At 39.9% G+C, this 20,246-nt stretch overlaps 1 protein-coding gene across 2 annotated transcripts in view; it reads right to left on the bottom strand.

The window, feature by feature from the left end:
* The window catches only part of LOC108601619 (Nlg1), a 42,980-nt gene extending 23,613 nt beyond the window's left edge, over positions 1 to 19,367 (bottom strand). Inside the window, exons 1-7 of one of the 2 annotated variants that reach the window (XM_033293930.1) lie at positions 18,805 to 19,367; positions 10,938 to 11,958; positions 6,307 to 6,504; positions 6,088 to 6,243; positions 5,830 to 6,018; positions 5,613 to 5,775; positions 88 to 219 (exon numbers count right to left, since the gene is read on the bottom strand). In XM_033293930.1, the coding sequence (XP_033149821.1) occupies positions 88 to 219; positions 5,613 to 5,775; positions 5,830 to 6,018; positions 6,088 to 6,243; positions 6,307 to 6,504; positions 10,938 to 11,607 (1,508 nt within the window). In that variant the 5' untranslated portion in view covers positions 11,608 to 11,958; positions 18,805 to 19,367. Of the gene's footprint in view, positions 1 to 87; positions 220 to 5,612; positions 5,776 to 5,829; positions 6,019 to 6,087; positions 6,244 to 6,306; positions 6,505 to 10,937; positions 12,014 to 18,804 lie in introns of those variants that run through there. The other variant, XM_033293931.1, reaches the window with a different exon arrangement.
* Positions 19,368 to 20,246: the final 879 nt, after the last annotated feature.

Below are 20,246 nucleotides of genomic sequence, written 5' to 3' on the forward strand. Positions count from 1 at the left end.
GGCGATGGCAAAGGCAAAGCCAAAGAAATTCATCTAAAAAAGTAAAGCGCTGAGGGCAAAAAGTGTGATAGCAATTGCTTAACAAACCGGCTGAAATACTCCGTATAATGCCCCATGACCTTGTACGGTTGATTTGGTATTACGTGTCCATCGACAATTGGGCCCAATGATGTTGAAAATTGTTGAAACGAGGTTGGTATGTGCACGATATCCTTGTAGCTGCAAAGAGTAATAGAAATCATGGCATCAGAAAACAGGCGTAAAAAGGTCATATAACTGACGAATGTATGTGTAACGGAGTGACGAAGTGATTGAAACTCGAAATTGGGGATTGTGCAACGGAATGTGGGTCTGGGGAGGCAGCTGCGAACGGGCCACTTCACTGCCTATTTGACAGCGGCTACTTTTCACATCGATTCGAAATTTCTAATAAATTTTATGTGTGATTTGTTGCTGGACACGCACAGCGTGCACAACGTGCGCAACATTAAGATACAATACGCAAGATACACATATGTTGCTAAATCAGTTTTTTGTTAGCTGCCTTAGCCAGCTGCTGATGCTCTGGCCAAAGTCCTTCCAAAAGCACCCAAAACATGTTATGCAAAAATGAAACGCGTACTTCTTTTTGAGTATATAAATGTAATTACCAGAACTAGAAAATAAATATTAATGCTTTTTCCAATGTATTTGGCTCACATACTAAGCAGAATAGACTCAAACTTTCACTGACCTGAACAATTACTTCCCATTGCTTTGCCTTTCGCTCCGAATTTTTCAGCTCAACAAACCGAACGAATCGGTTCCCCAACAGTCAGTGTCAATAAAAAATGTCTACATAATTTAATCTGAGTTTGGTTTGACTATTAAAATACAGATTATGTTTCTGCACATTACCACAAAATGCTCTTTTCACTTTGATTGACTTTGATTACACATCATTAAGTATATGCGAAGATCCATAGCACATGGCCCATGATTCAGATAATGTTAACTCATAGCATTAGTCCTGAATATCTGTGCTATTCAGAGACTTCGAAACAGTTTTCAGTTGCAAGCGCTGGTATTTAGTTTACAAATAAAATAAAATTATGCATGTACATATATTTTTTAACACAATAATCTTTACACAGGTGAATGCTCCATGTATTTTTATGCAAAAAAGTTTACTCCTACACTGGAGCATTCAAAAACTCAAGTTTCTTGTGAACTACAAAAAAATATATTGCATTTTTGTATTGCCAAGTTGTACCTTGAAGTGAATTTCATTTAAAACTCCTCTCCACTTTTTTAGTTGGATATTCATTGGCAACAACTTCTGGCCAGTGTGTGAATGCGTGTGTGGGTGGCGAATACTGTTCATTGGCAAATTGTGCTATGGGGTGCAATTTTTGTTGCAGTTTTGCATACAAAACTATTCACCTGGTCAGAGAATTGTGTGTAGTGTCAAATACATATTGAGCTGACTGGCAAATTAAGAAGAAGAAAAAATAAAGCTGCAGGAAATATAGAATGGCGCACAGAAAATATTTATCTCCCAAGTGCAGGCACCTAGAAAAATTGCGGTAAAATGTTTAGCTTGAGTAAATGTAAATGTTTAGCAAATGTAAGTTTGACTTACATGCACGCGTATGAATTTTTATGAGCTTCTGAAATTAAATTTTTGCAAATAATAAAACCAGGTGAATTAGCTTATTTCATGTATGCATGTAATTGGCGTTATGTATAAATCCGCCAACGACATTATTGTAATCTATTTAAGCTCAACTGATCACACACACGTACAATACTCTTTACGCTCGCTTTACGCCCATTTATACGGACCGCAAACACTTTAAGACTCCATCAACCACATGTGTCTATGCCAATGCTGGTGGCGTTGTCAATTGCAGGACACGTTTCACCAGCAACGGCTGCTGTGGTCAACACAGATTGCCGGCTTGTGGCCATCGACACATGGAGTAAGTTTATCGCCTACCCTACGTACCTACTACTGGTATATGAGGACAGACCATATATTTACAATACACAGATACATACATATGTACATATGTATGTATGCCTGTAAATAGTTATACCTTGCTGCTTTTGCTTTTGCTTTCACTTTGCCTTGCGCTGGAAACGAAAGTTTGGCGGGAAAACTAAAAGTCCAATGACTTTAATAAAGTCAGGGTTGCCGTTTACTTAAAACTCGACAGCTCGTGCAAAGTTTTGTGCCATAGCGCATGTGATTTATGATATTCATATAGGAAGAGTTGATAGTCTTATTGTCTTATTAGCTACTCTGCCACAGTGCTGTCCCAAGTTGAGATGCAAAAGTACGATTAACTCGTTAGATATGCGAGATATCGGGCTGGAATGCAACATTTAACTCAAGAAACTGTTATAAACCCTGTGACAGTTTGCACACAAGCAACTTGCGCAAATTTGTCTGGGCAGTCAGCTAGTGTTAGTCTGTATGCGACAGTTACGAAGATGGATGGATAGACTTGTATGTGTGCCATGCAACTTGCAACAGTTTTCTTTAGCAGAGCCCGTCGAGCGCAACTAGTCCAGCAATTGGCTCAATTCTCCTTGTTATTGTTTTAGTTTATTGTATTAAGTTTTACTCTTTGTTTAAGCTTCGCTTTTAATGAATTTTTAATATGCTTGTGTTCTTGTATGTACGCAAACAGTTGTTAAAGTTGGATTTATTCGCATTTTTCTAATTCTCTTTAAACAGCTACTACTAGTAGAATAAAAATACGACTAGCTAGAATTTATTTATCACATAAATGGAATTTAAATTGCTTTAATTTTATAGAATTTATATCTTTTAATTTTAGGTAATGCAATTTGCATAAATTATGCAATCATTTTGCACTGCAATCAGCCAAATGAAATATTAAAACACACAGTTACAACTAACTCAAATGCAAGCGCATGAATAAATTATCAAAAAGTGCAAATCGTATTCTGAATTGTAAGTTGAATAGTGTTTGTTATGCTCACTTCAAGGCAGAAAAGCATTAGCCGTGGCAATCGCAATAGAATATGTCAATAATTAAATCAAATATTTGTCTAACAATGGCAAATACATATCAAAGTTGTGTTTTTAGGGTAAATACATTAAGCAAAACAAATGAGCAAGTGATTTGCATAACTAGAAATAAGCAAGTGCAACAAAAGTACAATTAAATATTTAAAATGTGCAAGTCCAAAAGACAAAGCGTAGGCTTTGCGTGTAGTATACACCTATCCAAACATGTATGCATTTATCTGAGTTATTGTGTGAGCTGTGTGCCCCTAACCAAATGTTTGCACAAGAAGTTGTAACCTGGCACTTTGTCACTGCGAGTGTGAGTCTGAGTGTAAGTGTGAGTGTGAGTGTGAGAGTGAGTGTAGGTGTGGCTTTGCGGGCAAAGCGAAGCTCCCACTTCCACAGTAATTCATACATAATTCATTGCATTCATTTAACACTTGCGCGTTCATGTGCACTGCGCCTGGCTAGTCACTCTTTACTTGCTCAGGCCTACACATACACACATACACTTGAGCACAAGTCTGTAGTCTTGAACAGTCTGGTGAGATTGGATATGATTAAAAAAATATTCTAGATTAAATGTTTGAATATATTTCGTTTTTAAATTTTTGTGAGAATTTAAATTTAATAAACGACGCAAATATTTAATTGGATTTATATTTCCCAATGAGACTGCGTTTCAATTAGGTTTTTAATCCAAGCCCTCGTTTCACGCAAGATTACTTTAAACAGTTTGGCTGTCATTAAAATTCAATTTAACTTTTTTCCTATTGAGCAGTCACTGTAGTTGGGTGTCAGATGGGAGAAGCGCAAACAAAGAGTTTGCCAACTTACGATTAGAGTACTGTGTCAATTTGTAACTGGCAAAAGAAACCAAGTTGCAAAGTACACAAACATTCATTTACACCCACAACTGCACACAAGCTCGAGCGCACACATCCGTGCTACGCAATGTGAGGACTGCTGGCTGTCGCCATATTTGCCTGTTCACAGTGCCAAAGTGTGAGTGTGTTAATGAGTTTGTATGTGCATGTGTGTGTAGGCAGCAGCTTGGCATAATTAACATAATTACTATTATTCTGTCGTTGTTGATTTAGTTTTTACATATTATCTTCTCTCCTCATTATACACTTTGACATATTTACAAAAAAGGAAAGAGGGTATGTGCCAGGCTGTGCCAATGTATGTAACAAGGGAAGGAGCAGTAGTGGATCCCATAAAGTATCCGAAGCGAAATCTTAAACTGCCTTCTTTGCTTCTCGCATTGACGCTCACTATCTTCGCTTTGATTCTCTACTGCTCCTAAATATTTAAGCGGAAACATAGATAATTTTGGAAACAAGCTTCTTTATCTTCTATATGAGTACGTGTATTAGTGGTCCTTGTCAAAGTGTATTAAATTGTTGTCTGCTCCCAACTTTACTGCGCACTTGTTTTGCGTAATTTTTTCGTTTTGAATTAATTCGGTTAACAATTATAACTAGACATTGGTTATTTTAATGTTTCTTTTTTTATTTTCAAGTGACTGCTAAATGTTTTGAAAATTGCATTTCAAATTGCAAAGCAATAAATAATTTTAAATAATTAAATTGAATGTATGCAAATAAATTTCTATGAATTTACATTTATTTTACATTTTTCCTGAATAAATGTTTTTATGAATTGACTACTCTCGAGCTACACACATGAGCAATAAAATTTTTAATTTTTGGACTGATCTCAGTTATGTTTTCATTAAGTGGATTTCAAATATTATAAAAGCGTACCCAAATTTTTTGTACAAGAAAAAATGTTTTACAAAAATGGTGAAATGTTGAAGGAATAGCAAAAAAAATCCTTGTACAAAATGTAAGCTCCCTTGACTTTAAAAAGTTAACGTCATTGAGCCAGAGCTTTCGATGGCGATGGTCAAAGCCAAAAAATTAATTTTAGGATCTAAAATCAGTATAGGCAAACGAGGCGTAACATCTTATAAAGCTTGTCTATTAACATGTGGGGGAAAGCTTCGTTAGCCTGGCTGCGTTAATGTTTCAAAGAATTGTTGGGCGAACATGATTAATGGAAAAGCAATTAACTTGCTTGACCCGTGAGCTTCACTCTTTGATTTGGACTGTAGGCTACTGTTCTGCTACTGCAGGATGTTTTGGATACAAGGGATTTATAACTAATCTGCATGCAAAGCACTCACGCCTACGCTTACGCTGACGCCCGAAGGAGCCATGCATGATTAGTTATGGTCAAAGGCAGTGGCAAGTAGCCAAGTAGCAAAAGCCTTGAGGGGGTATGAGAAATGTCTACGGCTCATTGACAATGTGGCGCGACAAACTCGCACATTTATCGAATCATTAGGCAGCCAGCGCACAAAAGCAGCGTGCCACAATAGCTGGAGATTAGCAAAATGAGTCAAAGCACAGGATGGCTCGGCCCAGCCCAGCTCATCCTGGCCCTCCTGCTGAAGAAGCCAACACAAATTATGTTGAGGCTTCCTGCCAAATCCACACAAAGTGCACATAAACGCACCCATGAACAATCGGCTGGCACTAAATAATTCAATAAATTTGTTCAGCTACTGTGTGTGTTTGTGACTCACCGATGCTGTCGCAAGCAATCCAGCAAAGTGTCATCCTCCTCATGCTCGCTGACAGGACAATTGAGTGCGTGTGCGATTTGCATGGTCAATTGCAGAGACTGGTTGCTGGCGGCCCAATCTGACATGGCCGAGCCGGACATGAGTATGGCGCGATGGAAGAGACCTATTGGCAAATGCAATTATAATGACACACTCTGATTGTTGGCACGGCACTCACCTGAAGACACAGGCGATACCATTAGATAATTGACGCAAGCGGCGCCCGTACTGTGGCCCATCAATGTGACACGCGAGCTGTCGCCGCCGAAGGATGCAATGTTCTCCTTGATCCAGTGGAGCGCTGCGATTTGATCTAACAGAGCATAATTAGCCAGATTGTGTGCATCTATACTTGGTCGCATGAAGCCTGAAGTGTTGCATATAAATAATCAATATGCGTGCTCAAAAACAAAATGTTATGCCACTCCGCACTTACCCAGTACTCCTAATCTGTAGTTGACAGTGGCAATAATAACGTCGCCATAACTGGCGAGTACAGAGCCGTCATAGGCATTGCCGCTATTCCATTCAAAGGACTCGCCGTGCAAATAAACTAGCACGGCCAGCTGTTGTTTTCCCGCCGTCTGTGGCTCTGTAAAACATTTTTCAACTCGTTATTTGAGGTTGCAACAAGCTGATTTGCTAATTGACGTACCCTCGTGCGGCACATACAAGTTCAAATACAAACAGTCTTCACTTTCCGTCCTCAGGTACGGCAGCAATCGCAGCAAATGCTTGTAACGACCACGTGACATATTCACACCACTGTTCGGGGATACGTCCGGTAGCTTCTGTGGACACACTGGCGGCAAATGACGCGCAATCTTCAGTCCCTGCCAGGGTAGGGGGGCACCTGAAATTGCATTCAAAGAACAGATAAAAGAGACAATATTAGATAAGTTAAAACAAGCTGTCATAATGCTAACAGTTCATTTAAGTGGATTCACCATGGGATGAACTAAATTAAGGTGGAAAATAAAACAAATATTTGTTTACAAATGTACAATACATTGGCTTGCTTCCACGTTTGTGGAATTACCAATTTACGTTGTTAAACCAACGCTTCCACTCTTGGCTTGTGTCCCTTTCGTTCCTCCTATATCACACTGGATCAGCGCGGGTAACCGGCATTCGATTGGTTTGCATATCGTGGGGAGTAATGGGTTGTTTTGTGGGGAGAGCTCACAAAGTCAATTTCGTATTTATGCAACAACGGCTACGGTCACTTGGTGGCATCGTAAACAAGTAGACAGCTGCATCCACATTCACGGCAACAATGGCACTTCCTGCTCATGAGTGCTTTGCACTGCAGTCAAAGGACACTTGGGACACGTTGTGGCCAAGTTGTGTGTGGTTTAGGGTTTTTGCGGCGTCTGCCGAACACCAGATACGTGGCGCTGTTGCAGTTACGATTTGGTGAAATTAGAACGGTGCTGCACTACTGGAAATATATTGAATAAGTGGGACATTCGAGGGTCAATAGGTATACATACTTGGCCCTATTTTTTCATAAGTTATTTAAAACATTTTAAATTAACAGACTTTGTATGCGTACAGGCGTGTCAAACTATCAACGGAACTATCGATATAGTACTTATTTATGATTTATTTTACATAAACATAGTATCTTCTAACAACAATTTATAAGAAGCACCTTCTCCAAACTCATAATATTGTACTTAAATAAATTTTTTAAATTATGCTGTTACGTATGTGACATGGTTTGCCAATTTTAATAAAGGAATACATTGTTTCAGATTAAAGTGCATAAAAACTGTTTATAAACCTAGTTTGAAAAAGAAAATGTATGATAGTAATTCTGTAAAAAATCTAATTTTATACACTTTAACATTTTAATAACCAACGGAAAAGGGTACTTTGAAGTTGTACAATGTATATAACAGAAACGAGGCGTGGCAGACCCCATAAAGAATTCTTGATCAGCAAGACTACCAGAATTTATATAGTCATGTCCATCTGTCCGTCTGAAAGTATGAGCAACTGTTTCTCAGCAACTATGAATAAGAGCTAGAGCAACCAAATTTTGTATGTAGGTGCTCCTAAACCCAAACCAAATTGCTTTTATTTTATTTTATTAGATATCTCACGAAAATGATTCTTTGTACCAATTGTAAAAAATTGAAAAAAAAAAATATTGAAACCACTTTTTGACATTTTTGAAAAAAATAGAGAAGCGTATTATGAAGTTGTGCAAATGTATGTAACAGGGAAAAGGACGCTTGGCAGACCCTATTAAGTATATTTTTTATCAGCAAGACAAACTGGGTCGATATAGCTATGTCCGTCCGTCTGCCCGTCTGTCCGTCTGAATGTTTGAGCAACTGTTTCTCAGCAACTATAAGAGCTAGGGCAACCAAATTTTGTACATAGGTGCTCCTATATCCAAACCCGAACGGTTTTATTTTATTTTTTTTATTTCCTCCCCCTTACCGCCAAATTGAAAAAAAAATTACACATAGCAATAAAAAATTATTTAAAAATCTGAAATAAATCACGAAATCGCTTGGGCTTGGTTTTGACCGATGCCGAAATTTTCAGAAACTTACGAGTTATTCACATTCTAATTTTCAATATAGACAGCGGAGTGCGACTTTGCTGAGGCGCCATAAAAACGTCGCTGCCGAAGCATTCATTCAGCATCATTCATGTTAATTATTTAGAAAAATCCAAAAGCAATCTATCAAACCAACTATCAAATTTACCAAAAGTTGTCGCAGAGCTTAAAAACTATCGACAATTTCAAGAGTTGGCCAATATAGGTTTATATCGATTTTCTTATTTTTATATTCCTACGTTTTGATTTCAAAAAATTGTCTACAATTAACTTATAATTTAGTTATATTTTAAGGGCGAAGCCCACTAGTTGAATATATAATTAAACTTGAATATGCCTCCTAAGTTTGCATTAGCAAAAACTTTGGGCAACTTTTAAGTTTTGCTCTTGGTTGAAAAATTTTAGGATTCGATTGATATGCTTTTAAAAATCAGTGAAAATATGTGTCAATGTCAATTATTATTCCAATAGGCATATGCATATGTACGTACTCCATTGTGCAACCACATATGCAACATTTACACTTTGACACTACTAACAATAAGACAAACAAATTTCATAACGTGCTCGCAAGAGTTCTCTGTTATTGTGCCCATAAAAATGACTAGTGCGCACGCATGGCCACCAACTGAAGCTTAGTTTCGGAGCCGCACAATAACCCATAGCAAACAGGACGAAGGGACTACTGACATTTGTCAGTACGCGGATGCGTATCCGACAGCGGATGCCGGCACACAAAAGCGCGTCAGGCAGCGTCGTTATTTGCATTTTGTTATTAATAAATTTCGCAACAGCCAAAAGGACACGCTTTTAGTACAAATATACACGTACAATGTGAATTTTATGCATACATATATGGGAAATAAAAGTTTGGCCCTCTAAGCGCTTACACAAACCCGAATATGAAGCACAAACCGCAGAGCAATTTTCGTCAAGTTTAATATTAATAGTATGCCAGATAATAGTATGCTAGACAAAAGTATAAATTTTAGTCTATAAAATAAAATTTTAGCCTATACTAGTTAAATTAATCCTTATAAATAAATAAAAAAAAAAAAATAATTAAATGCGTGATGAAAGAGTATATACAACTTTATAGTGTTAAATATAAGTTTTATATTGAGTTTCATTTTCGTAAGCGAACATGTTGCTCATCTCCTGGAGTTTCTGTATGAGTTTCCCTCTATGTCAATACATATATAATAGAACCTGCTACTATGCATAGGGTGTGCTTGTCGATGTGTGGCTTTCTACACACACATTACGCATACGCATACGCAAGCTCGTGCAAATCTTGTATTTGCCTTTGGTACATACATATTTGCCTGGCAAATTTCAATGCGCATAACGATAACAACAACAACAATGACAATGCCAACGTCAACGGGAACTGAAACTGCAACGCAACGTCGCGGCGACTGAGTGTGTGTGTCGCCATGTTAGCAACAGCATACAACTTCCGCTGACAAATATGGCGTCAGCGCTGCGCCTGTCCATGGGCCAGAGAGTTGGTAGCTCAAAGTCTTTACAGTGCCGGCGAATTGAGTGCGCGACGCTCAAGTGCTCAATAAACGCAACGCAATGACACAGACATAGACACAAAACAGAGACACAGACGCAAATACAAATCGTGACAAGCACTTTAGTGTGTCCTGCGGCAGTGGCTGCTGGCGGTCTGTCGCTAACTGGCAACAATTGTTGCAATTGCAAGCGCGTTCGAGAATTTATTGTCCTTACAATGCAGCGCTGAGAGTGTCCTGTCGCTACATTGTGTATTGCATACCGTTAGTGTCAGCCCGGTAGAGTGAAAGTGTAGGCTCTTAACATGCAAATATGTGGCTAAGTATTTTCTGTGTCCTGGCAAAAGACAAACTGCACGTGCCAGGCTCTAGCGATGGCTCGCGTTGGCCACTGCCACATCAAGCGCATTTCAAACAACTACAAATTGCAGAAATAATATACTTTATTCGCATACCAGCATACACTACTCAACACATATGCAAATATAGTAATCCAGCATTGTTTAATAAAATCGAAAATATTTGCAACTTAATACGAGCGCACTAAAATTGTCTGAACGAGCACTTTGGCCAATTAGGCACCTGCCAGATGCAGGCAACACCTAAGCACTGATGATGAAAATTCCAAATTGTTACAATCCTGAATGTCTGGTGCATGTGTCAAGTTCTGAAAGCCCAATACTGGTTGCACCCCTGAGGTAATTGCTTAAATTGCTTGGCGTAATTTGAATTGCCAAACAGTGTGCTTAGGAATTGCCTCTGCTGGGCAATTTTGGTTTAATTTTCCTCTGGCTCTTCTGCAGCAAATTGTCATAACTGTGGTCAAACTGAAGCCACATTCCTATATGGCAATGACGCAGAGCCATGCTGCTTGCCATGTGCGAAGGTTGGCAGTTTTCCGTAAAGAAGTAATGCAATGGGGAATGCTTTAAAATATTCTCTAGTATTTAAGAGAAAATATGGCAGAATAAATTCTCGATAGTAAAGTCAACTTCATTTATTTTCAAAAGCGGTTCAAAATTGTAGAATAGGGATATAAATCAAAATGATATTCAAGCGTGTCATATATTTGAACTTACAATTGAAAAGAAAAGTCAATATGGTCAAAAGCAGAAGTACTTTGATAATAGTAGTCAGAAGACTACGATTATTATCTGCCGGATTTCAAACTATAAGCTCAATTTTACTCACCTGGTGGCATGAAACGTCGACTGCCTGTGGGCGCCTCGGCATAGGGCAATCCCAGATATTGATCCACCGCACGCAGTCCGCTAGTCACTTGAAAGCGACGTGTGATTCCCATCAGGCGACCCTGCTTGATTTGCAACTCCTTGGTGTACTGCAGCTTATCGGGCACTAAATGCCGTCGCTCCGGATGATGTGTGCTGCCGGAATCGTTCTCTGCTACGATTGTGGTTGTGGTTGGCTCAGCCTCGCTGTCTTCGCTTTCGAAAAGCATGGCGACTCTCCTCTTTAGGTTTAGCTCTAAGCTTTGCACCGAGGCCCTGGCCTGCTTGAACACTTGTTGGGCAATTGATTTAGCATCCGGTTGTGCTCTTGTCCAGGCTGCGCTGCTTACCGTTGTAGTTATGTCCCCAATAACCGGTGGCGACTCGGCCGCCGTTTGCCTTGCGGTCTCCCACATTTTCCATGCATTTTCCAGCTCATTTCCGTTGTGTGCCTCTGCGTCGCTGTCCGGCAACCCGATTGATATTTGCCTGGTTGTCGCTGTGTCAGTGGTAGCTGCAGCTGCTGGTATACCCAAGAGGCCTGGGCGGTTGCAACAATCACTGCTTAATTGCTTGTGATTGCCGCCAACTGTCAGCAGAAATAACCAAAATGTTTCCAAGCGAAACTTCATGGCGCCTGCTGTTATGTTGTCGTGTCTCCCTCGGCTCTTGGTTATGTGCTGCTCACCACGTAAGTAGTTCGGTAGTATTTTCGAATTTTCAATTTTAATTATAATTTGCGTTGAGCACCAGCTTTCACATTACGTTTGTCTTTTATATTTGTCTTTAGTGGGGCTTTTGCTTTGTTGTTAATTGCGTTTTATGCTGCGCCCAAATCTCTCACATTTTCTTGTACTTTACGTACACGGATTTTTCTCAGTCCTGCATAGTTTTACTCAGTATTTTTTCAGCTCTCTGTTTAGTTTTAGTAGACTTGCTTGAAATATTTAGCATGCTTACGACACAGCCCTGTTCTTTCTCAGCTATAGGATATACATGCACAAGTTGCAAGAAAAGTTTCATTCATTTTTCGCAAAAGAAAATTCAAGAAAGAAAAGCAGCAGCAACGGAGTAAATCACAATGTAGTAAGCATTTTAGTGTTGGTTTTATTCCGGCCAGATGCTTTCGGGTATTTTTCTTTGTTACTTATTTCCTTATTTTTTATCATTGCAAATATTTACGCCTCGTCGCTTGTGCTAAGTAAATTTTTACTTTTTTACACAAAATTAACAAAATAAGGGGACACTTTTTGTTTATTTATAATCGAGTTTAAAAATACATTTCTTTCTAAAGTACAACTCTTTATTTGCCCACAATTTGATAACTTTAAAATTAATGAACTCATTGAATGCCACCTCTTCATTTTACGTAAAATTTGATGGACCCATCATTCAGTCTGACTTGCATTTTAAAATTAACTCGACCTCTCATGCGCATACATATTCAATTTATTTTGGAAACAATTTCAGCCAAGAGCCAATTATGGTGCAAGGCAAGGCTGCCATGACCCATTCACACATCAATTACTTATAGACACGTTGTTTGTCAAATCGATTCACTTTAATGATTTTCCGACACTCGATGGAAAACAGTTTCGATTCAATAAAGCGATGCCATTAAGTACTTTTGTAAATAAATAGAGAGACACAAAACAAACGTCCATCATTCATGCAAGATAAAGCCTGTATGTTATTTAAAACTTTAGTGTCAGTAGTATATAGTTCGTTACTACGAACAAACGCCAAAACTGGGCGAAAAATTCCCATGACGATTAATCATAAAAATACCAATGAAAATTTAATTAGTCTGAAATATGTATGGAATCTATTTAGACACCCTCACATATATTCGCATATAGGCGAAGTGCGTTAAGTTCATAAAAAGTAAATCCGAAACTCACTGTAAATGGAAAAACGCAAACATTGAAGGCATTTAATTATGTTTTTTTCTCTTACGAGCACAAGCCAATGCAGATTGAACATGCGACCAACATGTGGGGTAATGCCTTGGTATGTGTACCAAGTATATATGTATATAGAAATACACATAAGTTTGCTTATTGTGTGAATGTGTTTTTTTTTACTATATATCAAAATATATACACAACGCTACGCCACACTAAAAGCATTTTTCGCAACAGCCAAATAGAACAAGTAAATTTAAGAAAAATAGAGCGCAAAGCCTTGAACGCAAAAAAAAATAATACGAAGATAAGAATTAGCCCAAGCAAGAGTCCCTAACTCTGGACACACTACATGAATATATTATAAAACCGCTATCGTTATTGGATCGTCATTAAATAAAATTCTTTTGAAAACTTTTATTTGTGTACTTAAACAGGAAATGGAATTACTGTGTTTGTCTTCATGCTGCAAATGTTAAAAGCCCAAACGCAAGAGTATAGAATAGAGAATAGCAAATGTGAGAGGCGAAAAGCACATAAAATGTTTTAAATGTATATAAGTTGAGTTTTATGTGGTCTTTTTTTAGGTTGTGAGTTGTGAGTGCGGAGCACTCTAATGTCAAGGTACATCAGCTGAGCGCATTAAATTGACCTCTTCTGATGAAAATAAAAGCAAGTCCTGCTGCCGATAAAGCTCCTAAGGCACTTAAGAAAGCCGCAGATATTATAATAATATATTATATATATATATATATTATCCAAATATATATATAGTATGGATGTGCGTTTGTCGCGTCGAGCTCATAAATTTGTTGAACGCGCAGCGGCTAATTGAGTCAACGCTGGCCGGCGATGTTTGGTTTTGGTATCTTGTTTGTTCATTTGGGGGCAATTATTTATAGCTTGAAATGAAATGGAAAATCATTGCTATTTCTGTGGCGCTGGGTACAAATTGATTTCACTCAAGTGAAAGTGTATTAAGTCAACAAAACGTAGGAGCGCAACTAAATTATATGCATGTCGCTAAAAATAACTCAAATAAATAATAAATAGACGACACACAGCACTAGCAGCATGATTTTAAATTTAAACAAAATGTACAGTGCGAAAATAAGCGGCGAGTGCATAAAAATAACAAACAACAGAGTGAAAAAAATATATTTACGGAATTTCGTTGCATTTTACGCTCCACAAAATGTCGTCACCAGCAAAAAGTGAAAACAAAAAACCGAAAGAAAAAAGTAAGCGCATTCAAGAGGAAAACTGTCAGAGACTGGCAGCTGGCAGCAGGCGAAGACAAAAGAACTATGGTATTGCAATTGGAATTAAAGCTAAGTAAAGTGATTTGATTTGGATTACTTTGTTGTCACTGCGGCCACTTACCAGCCCCTGCAGGCAAAAACAATTTGAAAAATGCTTTGTCTTCACCCATTTGGTGAAAAGACCTAATGGCGATATTAAGCACAAAGCTGTTTGAAAGCTAATTGTTAAGTTGTCCCAAGTCCTTTACTAATATGAGCACCTGCAAGTGGAGGTCGAGCAATTTAAGAATTGGATGTTGTTTATGGCTGTTACTATAGCGACAAGTCAATTTTTCTTGCACTTATAATTTATATAACCATTTTTAAAAGGGTATATTATGTACATTTAGAGATGCACAGACTGTCATTCAATGATTATGATAACCAAACATTTGCAAATGTTATTCTCATTATATTGTCTCAAAACGTTTTTTTGTAATAATTAGTAATTGACATTCAACTGGCATTATGAATTCATTATGATTATATTACAAAAATAATTTTGGTTATTAATGGTTATTGAAATTTAATAGGTAAGCTCTCAACTCAACTCATGATAAAACTTAAGCCTGGCCCAAGACATTAAATTTACTGCACTCTAAGCAGGAAACCATGGATGCCGACACTACCACTTAATGTTAGCACTAGTAGCTTCCTAAATTTTTTTATCTTTAAGAAATGTACAACGGGGGCTAGCCCTTGGATTAGCCGAAGGCAATGTATAGAAGTATAGAAAATAGTTGGAAAGTTGATTTGGGTCTAATCAGACTATGGACTCGTGGACATCCCAAAATTCAAGGCAATTTACTAGAGTTGCATTGGTTGGTTGTTTCCCAGGCTAAATAATGGGAGCATGGTGAGGGTTTCAGTCAGTGTTTGATGAGTCGAGCCTAAGCTGCGTGCTTGTTTTCGATACTGACTGTGAATATATTGTAACGAAATCAGCAGGACCCACAGATCAGCGGGGCCGATAAGCTGAGCTTTCGGTGGTGGTAGGCTGATTCCACCGAATAGATCGAGCACTTAGAGGACCTAGCCCTGGTTCTTCTTCGTCCCTGGCTCTCTCTCTTTCCTTCCGGGCCGCCGCCCTGCTTCATCCGTGCTTACTGTCGCACCTGGTTCGAGCAACTCATCCGTCGTTGGGCACATGGACGGTGCAACAGTCGCTTTTGGAAAACTAAAACGTCAGTCCCACGGGGCTGGGATTGGCTGTGCACCCCCTAACAAGCCCGAGTTTCCGGAGTCCGCACGCCACTCGAAGCACGAGCTTTTGACGATAATACGAAAAATCAACGAACATCAACGCCCAAGAAGAAGTCACCTCCAGCAACGGCCACTACCGATTACGAAGCGCCTGGTAATCATGCCTACCGGCATCCTAACGCTGCTCAGCGCACCCACGGGAGCACATCGCCGCCCGCGCAACCCTCTTGCGGACTAAGTCCTCCTGCTGTCACAGGCCAGGCAGTCTCGCAACAGTTGCGCAAAGGGCCGCCGCCCTGTAACAGTGTAGCCCAGCTAACGCCCGTAGAAGCCGACCTATCCGGAGCATCAACGGCGGTTGATTTGACGGTGTTGCCCACTCCGGATCTGACGACTAAGGAGCGATCGACATTCGTTGCGTTGATAGAAAAATTTCGCAACGTGTTCGCTCATAGCGACGATGACACCGGCCGTACTCAGTTGACTCTTCACATAATCGACACGGGTACAACACGACCTGGTAGCAGATATGCGACGACAAGGCATCATCCGGCCGGAATCACCTCTCGTGTTGGTCAAAAAGAAGGATGGCTCCACACGCTTCTGCGTTGACTATCGACGGCTGAGCGATGTCACTGTTAGAAATTCATACCCACTGCCACGAATAACGGACATTTTGACCACACTACACGGATCCCGCAGGTTTACCACCATGGACTTACAAAGTGGCTACTGGCAAGTGGAAATGGATGCCGGATCGCAACAAAAGACAGCGTTTGGCTTGTACGAGCTCAACGTGATGCCTTTTGGATTGACAAACGCACCTGCAACGTTTGAACGATTAATGGATGGCCTATTTTCCGACGACACCTGGAAATCTACCCTGGTCTAATTGGACGACATTATAGTGCATTCTAAATTCGCGGGCTGAAGCTTAGCCCTCGTGAGTGCCATTTCTTCTGCACCGAAGTCAGCTACCTGGGCCATAGAGTGAGCCGCCAAGGACTTCAGATTCAGAAGGTGATGTCAAAGCGACGTGCGATCCTTCGTTGGACTCTGTTCCTACTATCGCAAGTTTACTGCTGGCTTTGCAACCGTAGCCAGGCCGCTTTACGAGCTTACTGAAGCTCGTCGACCGTTCACGTGGACCCCGGAGGCACAAGTTGCTTTTGACTTATTGAAAGAGAAGCTGACCACGGCGCCTATTTTAACCTTTCCGGACCCGGATGGACTATTTATTCTGGACACTGACGCTTCTAGCCATGGCGCAGGAGCCGTGCTTAGCCAGATGCAAAATGGCGACGAACGAGTCCTGGAGTATTACAGTAAAACATTTAGCTCATCCGAGCGCAACTATTGCGTCACCCGCAGGGAGCTGTTGGCTGTCGTCCGGGCCACTAAGCACTTCCATCACTATCTGTATGGCCGTAAATTCATGCGTCGTTGACTTGGCAATACAACTTTAAAGAGCCCGAAGGCCAAATCGCCCGCTGGATAGAGCGTCTGCAACAATACGACATGCGTATCCAACACTGGAAGGGGACCAAGCATGCCAACGCAGATGCTTTATCTCGTCGACCTTGCGGGGACTGTCGCACGAGTGCTAAGGACGAAGAGACCGACAACCGACCTTTATTTTTTCTACAGGTTCAGTCGCACGACTATCCAAAAGCGCAGCAGGCGGATCCGACCCTGGCCGTACTCTTCTCTAGGGTAAACGACGGCGAGAGGACACTCAAGTGCGCCATCTGGGGCTCAAACCCAGAGCTTAGGGCTTACTGGCACTTGCTCGACCGCCTACGACTCAACGAAGGGGTGCTGATGGTAGTCAATAAAGGGGGGAAGCCCGTCACCTTAGTGCCTCACTCGCTACGAGACGACACACTACAGCACATTAACAACTCGACTACCGGTGGCCACGTCGGTGTAAAGAAAACGTTTGAGAAAGCCAAGGCGCGTTACTATTGGATTGGGCAGAGCGGCGACGTGTCACTGTGGTGTGCACGATGCCGAGTGTGCTTTGCTCGCAAAGGACCGCCGCGCAGGACTGTAGGACAGTTGATGCCAAGCTCCGTGGGTGCCCCATTTGAACGCCTCGCCATCGATAATGTGGGCCCACAAAACTGCTAATTTGCGCTACAATATGAATGTGTGTGTGTTTACAGCTATATATCGTACACGTTACCCAGAAAAGATCGATAATGCATTTGATGAGCATTCTGTCAGAATGTCATAAATCAGTTGCTAGTCATGTAGAGATGTTGACCACAGAAGCGATAGTGTCGCTTGCATTTGCATTGCAAACACAGCTTAAGAGTGAGAATGCCGTTGCTCCATTTTAGTTAAACATGCAACAGAAATGAAAAGAAATTTGCATAATTAGCATAGAAGCTGTCACAATTGAAGCGCTAACAGTTGAGAATGTGCCCCAAAGCAAACCTAAGCAAACAGCATAATAACAACAAATTATCTCAAGCCAATTTTAGCTGTACCGCAAATTTATTTATGAGGGGCACTAGAATTCGAAATAAAGCAAGGCGCAGTACAAACAAAAAGCAAACAAGTTCAACAAACCCAAAAAATCCCCAAAGATGCGCCACAAATTATTTTGCATTATACGAATTATTTTCAGTTTAATGCTGCTGGCGTACAGCAGCAAGTGCAACAAAGTGGGGCGAGCTGGCGAAAAATGGGCAAGTAACAACAAATGCATAAATCTGGCGCATTATCATGCAAATTAAGTATACGCGTCGGAATTATATTTTTAAATGCACGCTGACAACTATTTAATGCTCAAATATTTACTATACGGCCATACATTTATCCAATTTTTAAATTGGACGCATGTTTATAAGTCTCAAATTGCCTCAAGTTATTTTTGGAATGCATCTTTTTCCTATATAGTACTTGACATATTTATTTGCTGGCGTTGCGACATTTTCAAGCTTTGACGTCACTTAATTGATGAAATTTACTCGCATCTTTGTCGTTTGTTGATATGAATTCGAATATTGGCATGTGATACCTATATGCAGGATTCATGTTAATGAATACCATTATTAAAATTAAGTGAAAAAATTCCGCTGATTTACGGGTGTGTTAAAAATACACAACACAAAAATATGTAACCAATTTTCACATCAGTTCCACGTTCTGATTTTTATTTGCAACTTTTTATAAATTTGTTTCCTTTTTTTTCTGTTTTTTTTTTCATATTTTTTTTCTTTTTGACCGTCCAGTTTGCTGCAGAACTTTGCATTAATTAATGCAAATTGCAGGTGAATCTGTGAGTGGTAAATATTTGCAATGGCCGCAGATTTTTCATTTCCGATTTTAATGATTGTTATGATTATTGTTTCATATCGCGCTTTGCTTTTGCAAAAATAATACGCATTATCAATTTTGCGAAATTCACATTTACCAATTTGCGCAACGAATTTGCCGCTTGATTTGCTTGTTATTTTATGCCGAGCACTTTGATCTGTTTGAGTTTTCACAAATGCTTTGATCGAGCATTTGGCAATGTTTTTAAATTTTTGATATTAAGTACATAAGGACATATATATATATATTACTTAAAATGGTAACGCTATATTTGTCTTGTAAACAAAATTTGGTTGCATAAAGAAACTTCCGCTTTTTTATGTCCCCACGATACGATACGGGCAATTTCACTTTTGTATTTTTCACATTTTCCATTCCATATTTTTCTTTATTTTTGGGCTCTGACCCTTCGTTTTGCACTTGGCTCGCGAGCGCAAGTTTCACTCGAAGTTTGTTTTTGTCCCCCTTTTGACGAGCATGTAGTTTATTTATAGCCACGCACAGAAGCGAAAAGATTTATCTTGCAGATTCTTGGCGCGGCGTAAGTATTTCTCAAGATTCTATTTTTCCCGCTGAGAAGTCCACACAAGCTTCACGATCGACGTTCAATTTGCGACTATTTCAACTCGTATGCTGCCTGGTCCTCCCTCATAGCAAAATGCGCGCTCTATCTATCTTCTCTCTCCTCTCTCTCTCTCTCATCTTCGCTCTCTCTCTCCTCTCTCTCTCTCTCTCTCTCTCTCTCTCTCTCTCTCTTTTCGCTTCTCTTAAAATCATTCAGTTTTGTGTGTTGGAAAACAGTTTCAACAGAAATAGATGTTCATTTTTTCAGCTTAGTGATGGCAACAAACAAAATGTGTCCGTGAGTATAAAGCGATATTCAGAGACTGGAGCAAATTGCCTTTGCCTTTTAATAACTCATTCAGTTGAATATCCAGCCACTTAGTTCTGGGGTCCCAGAATATATCCCAGAGCAATGCTCACTGGATATAGTCTTTGTAGCTGCTTATCGGACACTTCCTGCCACAAATCTTTCACTTAGTCTAAGTGCACTTCGAGTGCAATATGTGTTAACAATCTGACTTAAAGCATTAAATCAGCTTGGCTTTTGTCCAAGAATTTCACCTTCAACGAGTGCTTACCCGAAGTTGCCCTTTGCACTAACGGCGGCAACAGAAACAACATTGACGCAAGCTTTTTTGCTTTTCGTAACCAATTTTGCATCCTTCGAAGTAACTGCTAAGTGACTTGTTTGACTTTTTCATTGTGTCTGGCTGCCACTTCATCGCCTCTTGCTTTTTTCGTGGGCAAAAACGTTTAAAGGTGATTGCCAGCTGCTAAATAAAGCCTTTTAACCCTTTTTCTTCGCTGTGAATTTGAGCGATTGTGTGTGCAAGTCTGGGTATGTGTGCTAGGTATTGTCCATACGCCACGTATAACGAACTGAGCGACTGTAGCTGACATATTCAGGGCATTCACTTTTTGCGAAATCCCTTTCGCAGCGGCATTCTTAATTGATTTGCTCTCTGACATTTCAAA

Source organism: Drosophila busckii, chromosome 3R (genome assembly GCF_011750605.1).
Source record: "Drosophila busckii strain San Diego stock center, stock number 13000-0081.31 chromosome 3R, ASM1175060v1, whole genome shotgun sequence".
In the NCBI taxonomy this organism is placed as follows: Eukaryota; Metazoa; Arthropoda; class Insecta; order Diptera; family Drosophilidae; genus Drosophila; species Drosophila busckii.